Genomic DNA, 13,307 nt, shown 5'->3' with positions numbered 1-13,307 from the left:
AAAGATATATATTTTGCTTGGCCAAGGACTCCGTCACATCATAGAAATTACAGGCAGCAAAACTGTAATCTGTAACCACTATTTCCGGACAAGAGCCCCGAACGTCATGTGGCAATACATTTTATTACACAGCAACACAATCTTCCAATCAGCATTCGGCCGGCCTGTGGAAGTCCCTCCCTACTCTGTCGCCATCATACGCAATTTGTTTTCGCTAAAGTCTCTACAGAAAATGTGGAGTCTTCATAATGCTGCTTCCTAGCTCCTAGCTGATACTGTCAAAGTGAATGGATTTCCTTAGTGTGTCACCAGCTTTTGTACTTCCTTCAGCCATTAACACCATTTTTAACTGGCTGAAACTTACAGGTCGCTGCTTTTATTTGTTTTCTGATCATTATCCCTGCAGGCAGGCAGTGCTGCATTAAGCTGCCATGACAACATGACTGCTATCAGTTAAGCACACAACCACACAAATAATATTCTCAATGACGGCCACACATTATAACTTTACTGTTTTAATCTAAATTAACTTGATATGTTTAACAGTCCCTCCTTTCCCACTAATGTTGGGTTATTAAGAATGGTTATGCTTCTCATTCTCCCTGTTTTAACCCCCTCTACATGCAAACATACAGAAATATAAAGCTCCACCCATCACATGACTGAGACAAAACAGGAAACAGGTTTTTATTCTGAGCGACACACACACACGCACACGCACATGCGTGCACACACACACACACACACACACACACACACACACACACACACACACACACACACACACACACACGCACATGCGCACACACACACACACACACACACACGCACACGCACATGTGCGCACACACACACACACACACGCACACGCACATGTGCGCACACACACACACACACACACACACACACGCACATGTGCGCACACACACACACACACACACACACACACACACACACACACACACACACACACACACACACACACACACACACACACACACACACACACACACACAAGGACAGACGGACCAGAGTTTTACCAGAAGTCAAAGAGGAAGTAACTTTCAGGGACAGGGAGCGGCTGCTGCTGTGTTTTCTGCTTCACTCGGAGAATAAATGGATTCCAGATTAGAGAAAGGTTTCTGCTGTTCTGTCTGCCATGAAGTCTTTAAAGATCCTGTCGTCCTGTCCTGCAGCCACAGCTTCTGTAGAGACTGTCTGCAGAGCTGGTGGAGAGAGAAACCATCACGTGAGTGTCCACTTTGTAAGAGACGATCTTCAAAGAGTCGACCCCCTTCTAACCTGGTGCTAAAGAACCTGTGTGAGAGTTTCCTACAGGAGAGAGATCAGAGATCTCCAGAGGCTCTCTGCAGTCTGCACTCTGAGAAACTCACACTCTTCTGTCTGGACCATCAGCAGCCAGTGTGTCTCGTCTGCAGAGATTCAAGAACACACAACAACCACAGATTCAGACCCGTCGATGAAGCTGCACAGGATCTCAAAGAGGAGCTCCAGACATCTCTGGTGCCCTTACAGGAGAAGTTAGAAGAATTTAAAGACCATAACAGGCGTTTTGATCACACATCAAGACACATGAAGGTCCAGGCTCAACACACAGAGAGGCAGATTAAGGAGCAGTTTAAAGAGCTTCACCAGTTTCTAGAAGAGGAAGAGGAGGCCAGGATGGCTGCACTGAGGGAGGAAGAGGAGCAGAAGAGGGAGATGATGGAGGAGAAGATGGAGGCTGTGAGCAGAGAGATAGCAGCTCTTTCACACATAGTCAGAGCCACAGAGGAGGAGCTGAGAGCTGAAGACGTCTCCTTCCTGAACAACTACAAGGCTGCAGTGGAGAGGCTGCAGCGCCCCCTGCTGGAGGATCCACAGCTGCCCTCAGGAGCTCTGATAGACCAGGCCAAACACCTGGGCAACCTCAGCTTCAACATCTGGAGCAAGATGAAGGACATGGTGTCATATCACCCTGTGATCCTGGACCCAAACACTGCTGGTCCATTATCCATCCTGTCTGAAGATCTGACCAGCGTGAGGGAAGGAGAGAAACAGCAACGTCCTTATTATTTAGAGAGACATGGTCAATACTCATTGGGCTCTGAGGGCTTTGACTCAGGGACTCACAGCTGGGACGTCCAGGTTGGAGACTATACAGCCTGGGCACTGGGTGTGTTAGCAGAGTCTGTCAAGTGGGAGGAAGATATAGAGCCTGGATTATGGAGAATACGTCCTGATGGTGGTAAATACTCTGCACTTTCCCCGTCACATCCAGAAACTCCTCTCCCATTTAAGAAGAAGCTCCAGAGGGTCAGAGTGAATCTGGACTGGGACGGAGGAAAGTTGTCATTCTCTGATCCTGAGACTAACACACACATACACACCTTCACACACACTTTCACTGAGAGGGTGTTTCCATACATTAACAATCATGATCTTAGCCCGGTGCAGATTTTACCAATGAAGGTCTCAGTGAGGGTAGAACAACAGGAATAGAAAACATACATATACACACACACACACACACACACACACACACACACACACACACAGCTGTTTATTATTTCATGAATTATGTAAGATGGTTTCTGTCATGTCAAAGTGTATTCTTCTGAATGTCTAACACACGTTTTAAACGGGGCAATAAAAGGCCTGAACACTGTTATTACTGTCATAATAAATACTTCATATCTTTGAAGACTTTATGTTATTAATGAACTTTGTGGGGTTTGGTTTCTACAAAAAGTAAAAAACTAAATAATGTTTAATTCTTATTTTGTGTATTTTGATGATGTATTAATAAATAACATATAAAAACATTCCTTACGGTTGATGAGCAATTAGAAAATGTGCTTTCTAATAAAAAAACTAAAAGACAATCAATGCATTTTATCTTTTTAAATCATGTTTATTTTATTGAGATATACCCTGGCACTTTAATATTTATAATAATAATTATAATGATAATAATAATAATAGAGTGAAAGTCAAAGGCACTTAAATAGTGAACATCTCAGAAAAACAACATAAACAAATTAATAAAACACATCCCTCATTAAAGCAGTTCTGAAAAGGTGAGTTCTGACAGACTGTTTGGTTTTTACCTGATTTGATGTTCCTTTAAACTTTGATGCACCTTTTCTCTTTGTGAAGCTGCACACGTGTCCTCCGGCCAGCAGGGGGCAGTGTCTCTGCACTGTTCACTGTTAAAACATGCTGCTGGAGTTCAAATAGAGTGGCGAAGTCACGCCCATCTACTTCCGCCCCATGGGACCTTATTTCGGAAAAATAATGTATTGAAGTCAATGGAGAGAGAAAACTTATCTTTCGATCCCGTTTGAATTGTGCCATGAATTACACATATGATGTTTGTCAATCTTAAAAAATCATTTCCATGTCAAAAAAGTCACAGTTTGTCGTAAAACTGTTGAAATATAAGACTATGAAAAATACGCAACTAGAAAGACTACAAATCCCAGAGTCGCGTAAGTGATGTCACAATTGTTTTCCTCCACAATAGAGATAGCTAAGATCAGCTGGCTAAGATAAGATAACTTTAACAAGATGCCTGTGTGCTTAGTACCAGGTTGTTATTATACCAGCAATGGGTCTTGCTCGTTCTTTCGCTTCCCGTCTGATGAAAGGACCAGGAGTGTGTGGATCATGCTAGCTAGTAGCTAGCAGGTTAGTTAGCATTACAGCCTTGTCATTTGTATTAGCCTTAACATGAAGTAACATTAAGTAACCCAAAATGTTAAACAGTAAGAGTAGTAGTCATATTTTGTGAACCCTTTGAAGAGTACTGACAAGAGGAATCAAAACAGGAGAAAGACACAACACATTGCGCAGAAAACCCTGAAGAAGTATCACTGCACCCGCCTGAGGAATGTTCTGATTATGGGAGACCTATGACACAAATGGAGGAGTCTCCACTGCCCGTCACCCCCCCTGTCAACGCCTTGGAGGATACTCTTCATTCATCTCCCAGCTCTCTCTACTCTCCGCTCACCCTTTCACCCTCGCCCTCCCCCCTGGAGTTCGATGACCGCATGAAGGCGAGATGCAGGGTTGGCAGCATGTCCTTTACCCCCGCCCCTCAACGACGCCCACCAAAATCACCGAAGCAGAGACGCGCACCATCTCCCCCGTCTTCATCACTGTGCCTATGTCAACCACCTCCCATCCCTTCAAGAAAGCATCTGCAGTCTCCGAAGCCTGATAAGGATGTGTGTGTACAAAACGCAACAAACTTTTACTGATATGTGCTGGGTCCAGGCTCAAGGGCATATGGCACTCTCAACTCTTTCCAGCACATGCCGGGGCCCTGCCTGCCAGTAGCTTTGCCGATATCTGTGTTGATAGGTAATAGATTAAGAGCGGTAAATCAGCTTAGAAACAGGAAGTGCTCAAACGTTTGTGTGAGGTTATCAAATTTAGCAGTGATTCCATGTCAGCCACAGCTTGTCACAAATTTTTTTACTGATAGTGTATTTAACAAACTTAAACTAGCTTTATTAAATGTCAGGTCTTTGGCAGGAAAAACATTTTTAATCAATGATTTTATCACTGAGCACAATCTCGATTTTATGTTTTTAACGGAAACTTGGATTGAACAAAATAACAGTGCAGCTGTTCTTATCGAATCAACCCCTCCCAACTTTAGTTTTATGAGTCAGGAAAGAATGCATAAGAAAGGGGGTGGAGTTGCTATTTTGTTCAATGATTCCATTCAATGCAGGAAGACATCTTATGGGGACTTTGCTTCTTTTGAATATGTGGCCCTTCAGCTGAAATGCTCCTCTCGAGCTCTGTTCCTAAATATCTATAGACCACCCAAATACTGTGCAAGCTTTTTTGATGATTTTACTGAACTGCTGTCTATAGTGTGTATTGACTTTGACCGTCTAGTCATTGTTGGTGATTTTAACATCCATGTTGACAACCCCCAGGACAGAGGGGCTAAAGAACTGTTTTGTGTTCTTGATAACTATGGACTGACTCAGCATGTGGCGGAGCCCACGCACAATAAGGGGCACACTCTGGACTTAATTATCTCAAAGGGTCTGAATATCTCAAAGGTTGTGGTGACTGATGTTGCACTCTCTGATCATTCCTGTGTTTTCTTTGAGAGCTCTATTTCTGTTCACAAAAATGTTCAGAAAGAGGTAACCACAAAGCGATATTTAACTGAAAATACTAGGGAAATGTTTACTCATAATTTCTCATCCACACTTGCCCCTGCTAACATCTCAGTAAATGAGCTAGTAGATCATTTTAATTCAAAAATTAAAAATGTTATAGATACCATTGCTCCAACTAAGGTAAAGGAAGTGATTAGCAAGAAAATATCTCCATGGAGAAAGGCCATGACCGTGAGAACAGAAAAAAGAGAGTGTCGAAAAGCTGAACGTAGGTGGCGAAAAACAAATCTCCAGGTTCACTTTGAAATCTATAAAGAGAGACTTGGCCTTTATAATTTGGAATTGAAAAAGGCACGACAGTCTTTCTTCTCTGACATCATTACCAAAAACAAAAACAACGCACGTGCCTTGTTTGCTACCGTCGACAGACTAACTAACCCCCCAGTGTCAGTAGCCTCTGAATTTCTATCCACCAGGGCGTGCAATGATTTTGCCTCCTTCTTCACTGACAAAATTCAGAAAATTAGACAAGCAGTCAGTGCCTCTACATCAGGTACAGCAAATGTTTTGTCCCTATGTCCACCTAATATCAATTCAAACACCATGACACAATTCCATCAGATTAATGGTAAAAACTTAGAGGACATTATTCAACTTCTGAAATCCTCCTCCTGCTGCCTTGATATTATTCCAACAGGATTTTTCAAAGATGTTTTTCCTTGCATGGCCTCAGATCTACTTCATATAGTAAACACATCTCTTCACTCAGGTATTTTTCCAGAGGCCCTGAAAACTGCAGTCATTAAACCGCTCTTAAAAAAGAATAATCTAGATGCCTCAGTAATGAACAATTACAGGCCAATATCAAACCTGCCATTTCTAGGTAAAATCATTGAAAAAGTAGTATTTCAACAGTTGAGTAACTTCTTGCATTTAAATAACTGTTTGGATGTGTTCCAGTCAGGATTTCGTCCAAACCACAGCACTGAGACTGCTCTTGTAAAGGTCTTCAATGACATCCACTTAAACACAGACAGTGGCAGAACTTCAGTGTTAGTATTATTAGATCTCAGTGCTGCATTTGACACTGTTGACCACAACATATTACTAGACCGACTAGAAAACTGGGTGGGACTTTCGGCAACAGTTCTAAATTGGTTTGAGTCCTACTTAAAGGACAGAAAAAACTTTATTTCTATAGGTAAATACACATCTGAGTTGACAAATATGACATGTGGGGTACCTCAAGGCTCCATCTTGGGGCCTCTTCTCTTTAACATCTACATGCTACCACTGGCTCAGATAATGAAAAAGAACAAAATAAGTTACCATAGCTATGCGGATGACACACAAATTTACGTAACAATTTCACCAGGAGATTATGCTCCAATTCAAACACTGAGTAAGTGCATTGAACAAATCAATGACTGGATGTGTCAGAACTTTCTCCAATTAAACAAAGATAAAACTGAGGTAATGGTTTTTGGAGCCAAGGCAGAACGTATAAAAGTTAGCGCTGAGCTTCAGTCTGCAATGTTCAAAACAACAGATAAAGCCAGAAATCTAGGTGTAGTCATGGACTCTGACCTGAGTTTCAACAGTCACATTAAAACAGTTACTAAATCAGCCTACTATCACCTAAAGAACATATCTAGGATTAAAGGACTAATGTCACAGCAGGATTTGGAAAAACTTGTCCATGCTTTTATCTTCAGTAGACTCGACTACTGCAATGGTGTCTTTACAGGCCTCACTAAAAAATCTATTAGAAAGCTGCAGCTAATTCAGAACGCCGCTGCTCGAGTCCTCACTAACACTAAGAAAGTGGATCACTCCTGTTCTGAAGTCTTTACACTGGCTTCCTGTGTGTCAAAGAATAGATTTCAAAATATTGTTGCTGGTTTATAAAGCTTTGAATGGTTTAGGCCCAAAATACATGTCTGACCTACTGCTAAATTATGAACCATCCAGAACCCTCAGGTCTTCAGGGACTGGTCAGCTTTCTGTCCCCAGAGTCAGAACTAAACATGGTAAAGCAGCATTCAGTTATTATGCTCCGAATATCTGGAACAAACTCCCAGAAACCTGCAGGTCCGCTGCAACTCTTACTACTTTTAAATCCAGGCTGAAGACTTTTCTTTTTGCCGCTGCTTTTAATTGAACTATTCACATCTTAAACTGCACTGTAACTTTTAACTTTTATCCATGTATTTTTTCTTTTAATGTTTATTTTATTATCTTTCCTTTTTAATGACTGATTTTAAATGCCATTTTTAAAATGTCTTCCATTTTTGTAAAGCACTTTGAATTACCTTGTGTTGAAAGGTGCTATATAAATAAACTTGCCTTGCCTTGCCTTGCCTTACTGTCACCGGTGTGATCATTCTATAATACACCATTTAAGCCCGGGGGAGAAATGCTAACGCTAACGCTAGCGATCTTCTCTACTTCATACTATCTGCACAAATGGTTGATTTTAAACATTAAAAAGACCAGGCAGTTCAGAGAGAATCAAAGGAAGGCAGGCAGGCAGCTTTGCATGACATTCTTCAGGACGTGTTTCATTGTGGTGATAGTGAGGGTAGTCAATCGTTTTGTTGACAAGACAGTAGTGACGGCCATCTTTGTGACGTGTGTTGTTCTGTGAGACCAGAGATGTAGTTCATTGAGCGTTTCACACAAACAAATGTGTTACTTCACAGTTTTATGACACATTTTTTTTTTTTGACTTGCAAAATTATCTTTTAAATTGACAAACATCATGTGTAATTCGTGGCACAATTCAAACGGGATCGAAAGATAATCTTTCTCTCTCCATTGACTTCAATACATAATTTTTCCGAAATAAGGTCCCATGGAGGTCCACCGGAAGGGGAGGGACTTTGCCACTCTATAGAGTGGCGAAGTCTGTCAATTTAAAAGATAATTTTGCAAGTCAAAAAATGTGTCGTAAAACTGTGAAGTAACACATTTGTTAGACCCTCCAGAAAAACGCGATTATGCGATCGCATAATTTACCGCATAATCAGCAAAATAGCGCATATTTTTAAAAGGCCGCATAATCCCCGCATTTTTCCACACAAAATTAAGGAAAAAAAAAGTTAACATGAAGTAGTGATGTCATCAGCTCGCGCAGGTAAACAACACCGTAGAGTGAATGTGTGGAACTCACACGAGAGAGAAAAGCAACAAGATCAGCGCCATATAGATTATTATATAGCCTACTATTATACTATTATTATTATATACTATTATAATTATACTATTATACGGCTCTGACCAAGATGAACAAATCGAATCCATCCCATTTGCCTACGAACATTTCTGCTAAAGACCGGGCAAAGCAGTACGCAGATGTCTTGCACGAAAGTGGGGGGAAACTATTCTGCACCCCGTGCAACTGTGTGTTGGAACATACAAGATTGAAGCTGGTCAGATAACGAACGGGTAAATGAAAACAGAATGAGGCGGAGGTGTGTGTGTGTGTGTGTGTGTGTGTGTGTGTGTGTGTGTGTGTGTGTGTGTGTGTGTGTGTGTGTGTGTGTGTGTGTGTGTGTGTGTGTGTGTATCATAGGAACTCTTTAAAAGGGCTTCCTTTCATTCAGTAGTAGCCTAGTAACAGGGTGTGGGAGAAGAATCACCTTTTTTCCGCCTCCCGCATATTTCGCAACTTTTCGCATATTTCGCATATTTCCGCATATTTCGCAACTTCTCCGCATATTTCGCATAAAAACCCCGCATGTTTAATCGCATAATCAAGGATTTTAGCCCGCATAATCAAGGATTTTAGCCCGCATAATCAAGGATTTTAGCCCGCGTTTTTCTGGAGGTTCTAATTTGTTTATGTGAAACGCTCAATGAACTACATCTCTGGTCTCACAGAACAACACACGTCACCAAGATGGCCGTCACTACTGTCTTGTCAACAAAACGATTGACTACCCTCACTATCACCATAATGAAACACGTCCTGAAGAATGTCATGCAAAGCTGCCTGCCTGCCTTCCTTTGATTCTCTCTGAACTGCCTGGTCGTTTTAATGTTTAATGTCAACCATTTGTGCAGATAGCATGAAGTAGAGAAGATCGTCGATGCTAGCGTTAGCGTTAGCATTTCTCCCCCGGGCTTAAATTGTGTATTATAGAATGATCACACCGGTGACAGTACTATTCAAAGGGTTCACGAAATATGACTACTACTCTTACTGTTTAACATGTTGGGTTACTTAATGTTACTTCATGTTAAGGCTAATACAAATGACAAGGCTGTAATGCTAACTAACGTGCTAGCTACTAGCTAGCTTGATCCAGACACTCCTGGTCCTTTCATCAGACGGGAAGCGAAAGAACGAGCAAGACCCATTGCTGGTATGATAACAACCTGGTACTAAGCACACAGGCATCTTGTTAAAGTTATCTTATTTTAGCCAGTGCCATATAGATAGATTATATCTATATGGCGCTGATCTTAGCTATCTCTTAGTGGAGGAAAACAATTGTGACATCACTTACGCGACTCTGGGATTTGTAGTCTTTCTAGTTGCGTATTTTTCATAGTCTTATATTTCAACAGTTTTACGACAAACTGTGACTTTTTTGACATGGAAATGATTTTTTAAGATTGACAAACATCATATGTGTAATTCATGGCACAATTCAAACGGGATCGAAAGATAAGTTTTCTCTCTCCATTGACTTCAATACATTATTTTTCCGAAATAAGGTCCCATGGGGCGGAAGTAGAAGGGCGTGACTTCGCCACTCTATTTGTGATTTATTTGTACACTCAAACTATCACACTGAGGCCTTTCTCAGACTACACTCGCTGCAGGAAACTCAGCATTATCATTCATAACGACTGTGATTATATTATTACTATTATTATTATTAGAGGTTGTGATATTTAATGTTGTGTCACATGACGTCACGGTTTGAACAGGGTCAAAGAAATGTCTTTAGATTGTCATCAAAGTAAGGACCTTTGTTGACATTTGGAATAAAAGAATGTCTTTGTTTAGGACCATCAGAGAGGAGAGTCCTGTTCCTTTCTGTGACTTAAGGACCATTTCTACAGCCCTATGATATTTCAGAAGAACTTCTGGAACAGAATAGGCTACAGCTTTGTGGAAGAGAGGAGGACATGTTTTTGGGGAAAGGGAAGCACTTTGGTAAATAAGGAAAAGTATGATTTTTTATTTATTTAAACATGTGTGTTTGAGAGGAGTGTCTGGTGTGCGCGTCTCTGCAGCTCTACTAAATATAACACATTTAGACTTTAACACATACTGCAACATTTTTGAAAAGTATTAAAAACAATATTTTGGAAAAAGAGGATTTGGGGGGAAAATAAGGAAAATGTCATCGTGTTATAATAAGAATAATTGTGTGTGTGTGTGCGTGTGTGTGTGTGTGTGTGTGTGTGTGTGTGTGTGTGTGTGTGTGTGTGTGTGTGTGTGTGTGTGTGTGTGTGTGTGTGTGTGTGTGTTCAGGCTGGACGGGGCTCCCTGCAGTGTCTCTAATGCTCGCCGCCTGCTCTCTCACTGTGAACACGTGTTCAGCCGCTACAGACTGGCCTACCAACAGAACCTTCTGGACGTCAGCAAGGCTCTGCTGCAGGACACACACTCCTCCGGATACCTGAGGGACCGGCTGGCCAGCTGATCCAATCCCCACCAGAACCACCGGCTGGAATACAGAGAGCTGCAGGGATGTGGTGTTCCTGTGCTGGTCCCTGAAGGCAGCATCTCCCTGCTCCAATGGGATTCCTCCGTGGGATGTTTGGATTATTGCAGAAAATAATCTCTGTGTCAAACAAACTCACACGTTTAGTTCAGCAGTGAGGAATCTACTCACCACAGACCTTAGTTCAGACTAACAACCAAACACACATTCAGAAGACCATTGACTTCCAGACCAGGGGACAGGAAGTGGTAACATGCTGACTCATTTCAGGGTTTAGGACTCATTCCTGCACCCAGTGGCGGCGCCAGGGTATGGCTGGGGTAGGCTACAGCCATACCAAGAAATGGCTTAGCCCCACCTTAGCCCCACCATGAAAAATGATGTTAAAGTAAGCAAAATAAAGTCTGCCAACTCGCGCGGAGTAAATTGCACAGACAGTGTTGTATATATTTAGACTATGGACTACGACATTTAGGTTGACCGTTTATTCAACACGTTATTGCACACGCTGCCATGACAACACAACAACAACCAACTGTATCCGGTTCACACATCCCCAAACTCCCGGTGCCATCTTAAAGGCACAGTCACACCTGATGTGACACATACATAACATTTACCCCCCCCCCCACAAGGAACCCAATTAACTTTGGGCTATCTACTCTAGATGAACTGGGTAGACTGCCAGTCACCAGCATAGCCATGTGGATTATTCTGCCACGCAACAGACTATGCTCTGAACATTACCCCTGAGAATCACAAGCTCACAATATAGTCCTCCAAGTATCTTGGTCTGACCCGGACACGGGCCGGATGAGCTTCAGGACGAACCACTGGCTCAACCGGCTCAGGTGGGAACCCGGCTGGACCCTGCAACAGCTCATCAGGAAAAGCAAAGTCCCCGTCCTCCCTGGGCCCTGGGTCCACGATGGGGGGCGGTGCCACCTTCCGAAGCCGGCTTGCATGCCACCGTGATCCGTCGGCCAGACGAAAGGTGGCTGACCCCAGTTGAGCGGTGACCTTCATCGGCGCCGTCCAGAAGGATAGCAGCTTGTGGTCCCGGTTAGGACGGTGAATCCTGACCCAATCCCCCACTGTGAAGGGAGGCGCTCTCACCCTCCGTCTCTTGTCGAACCGCTGCTTCATGCGGCGCTGAGCCTCTGCGACCCTGGCGCTCTGGCAGGGTGCGGCTGTTGCCGTGACGGCCGCCGGGGCCCGTAACCGATCCAAAGGGAGCTGGAGCTCAAGGCCCATCATCAAGAGGGCTGGGGAGCTGCCGGTAGTTGAATGCGGCGTCGCCCGGTAGTGAAGCAGGGTGCGGAGCAGCGCGGCTGAGAACGGAAGACCATCTGCCAGGTGTGCTCTGATCCCGTTCTTTAGGGTTTGGTTGAACCTTTCCACCCCCCCATTTGCTTGCGGGTGGTAGAAAGCTGTACGGATGTGTTTAATCCCCCTCTCTTCCACAAAGGTGGCGAACTCAGCTGAGACAAACGGTGGGCCGTTATCTGTAGTGATGGCGTTAGGACTGCCCCACCGAGTAAACAGAGAGGAGAGGAAGTCTGTGACCAACCGAGCCGTTACGGACCCTGTGGCGACCACCTCTGGCCATTTCGAATGGAGGTCGTAGGCCACCAGGAGGAAGCGTTGGTGGTGCGGGACGCCGTGGAGCTCCCCACAGATGTCCAGCTGCATGTGCTCCCAAGGCGTGCGCGGCCACTGCAAAGGGCTGCAGGGGCGGTGGGGGTGGCGGGCCAGTTTTGCCACTGACCAGGCAGGCCGTGCACTCCTTCACCATTGTCTCTATATCTCGATCTATGCCCGGCCACCACACCAAATCCCTGCAGCGCTGTTTCACCTTCACGATACCCAGGTGGCCCTTGTGCGCCATAGCCAATACGCATGCCCTGAGGTTGATGGGGACGAATGTGCGGAGGCCCCGGGCCATGCAGACACCTTTCCAGCAGGTCAGCTCGTCCTTGACCCGATGAAAAGATGCCAGCTCCTCCGGGAACTTCGCAGGCCATCCCTCCCGGATGTAAGTGCAGAGCCGGGAGAGCGTGGGGTCCTCCTCTGACGCGAGCCGAAGGTCCTCCAGGGAAACCGCGGCCTGAAGCAGGGCGTGGAGCATGAGTATGAGCTCTGACTCTGTTGCGTCAGGGCCCGCGCCGGGCGCTGGGGTGGGGGTGGCGCGGGAGAGCAGGTCAGCCACCACATTCTCCCTGCCGGGAGTAAACACTGTGGTGAAGTCATACGGCAGGAGCCTCTCTGACCAGCGGTAGATCCTCAGCGGTTTGTGCCCCGACCCCGATGTAGCAAGCAGGGCTGTAAGAGCCTGGTGGTCAGTACGCAACGTAAAATGTCGCCCATACACGTACATATGCCACCGCTCGTACGCCCAGACGCAGGCCAGCGCCTCCCGCTCCCCCACCGAGTATTTCTGTTCGGCCGAGTTGAGGGACCGAGAGGCGGTATATATCCA

The 13,307-nt window shown here is 44.5% G+C and overlaps 1 protein-coding gene across 1 annotated transcript; it reads left to right on the top strand.

The window, feature by feature from the left end:
- The first annotated feature begins 1,035 nt into the window (after positions 1-1,035).
- Positions 1,036-2,760, top strand: LOC117479818 (tripartite motif-containing protein 35-like). The gene has a single exon (XM_034126909.1). It carries the CDS (start codon positions 1,117-1,119, stop codon positions 2,500-2,502), a length of 1,386 nt encoding a protein of 461 aa, XP_033982800.1. The 5' UTR covers positions 1,036-1,116; the 3' UTR covers positions 2,503-2,760.
- The last annotated feature ends 10,547 nt before the right edge of the window (positions 2,761-13,307 follow it).

Source organism: Trematomus bernacchii, unplaced genomic scaffold (genome assembly GCF_902827165.1).
Source record: "Trematomus bernacchii unplaced genomic scaffold, fTreBer1.1, whole genome shotgun sequence".
In the NCBI taxonomy this organism is placed as follows: domain Eukaryota; kingdom Metazoa; phylum Chordata; class Actinopteri; order Perciformes; family Nototheniidae; genus Trematomus; species Trematomus bernacchii.
The sequence above is the reverse complement of the archived record's forward strand: the minus strand, read 5'-3'. Positions and strand labels throughout refer to the sequence as shown.

What these genes read in the sequence shown, in the direction of transcription:
- LOC117479818 (XM_034126909.1), top strand. Translation starts at nt 1,117, where the DNA reads ATGGATTCCAGATTAGAGAAAGGTTTCTGCTGTTCTGTCTGCCATGAA.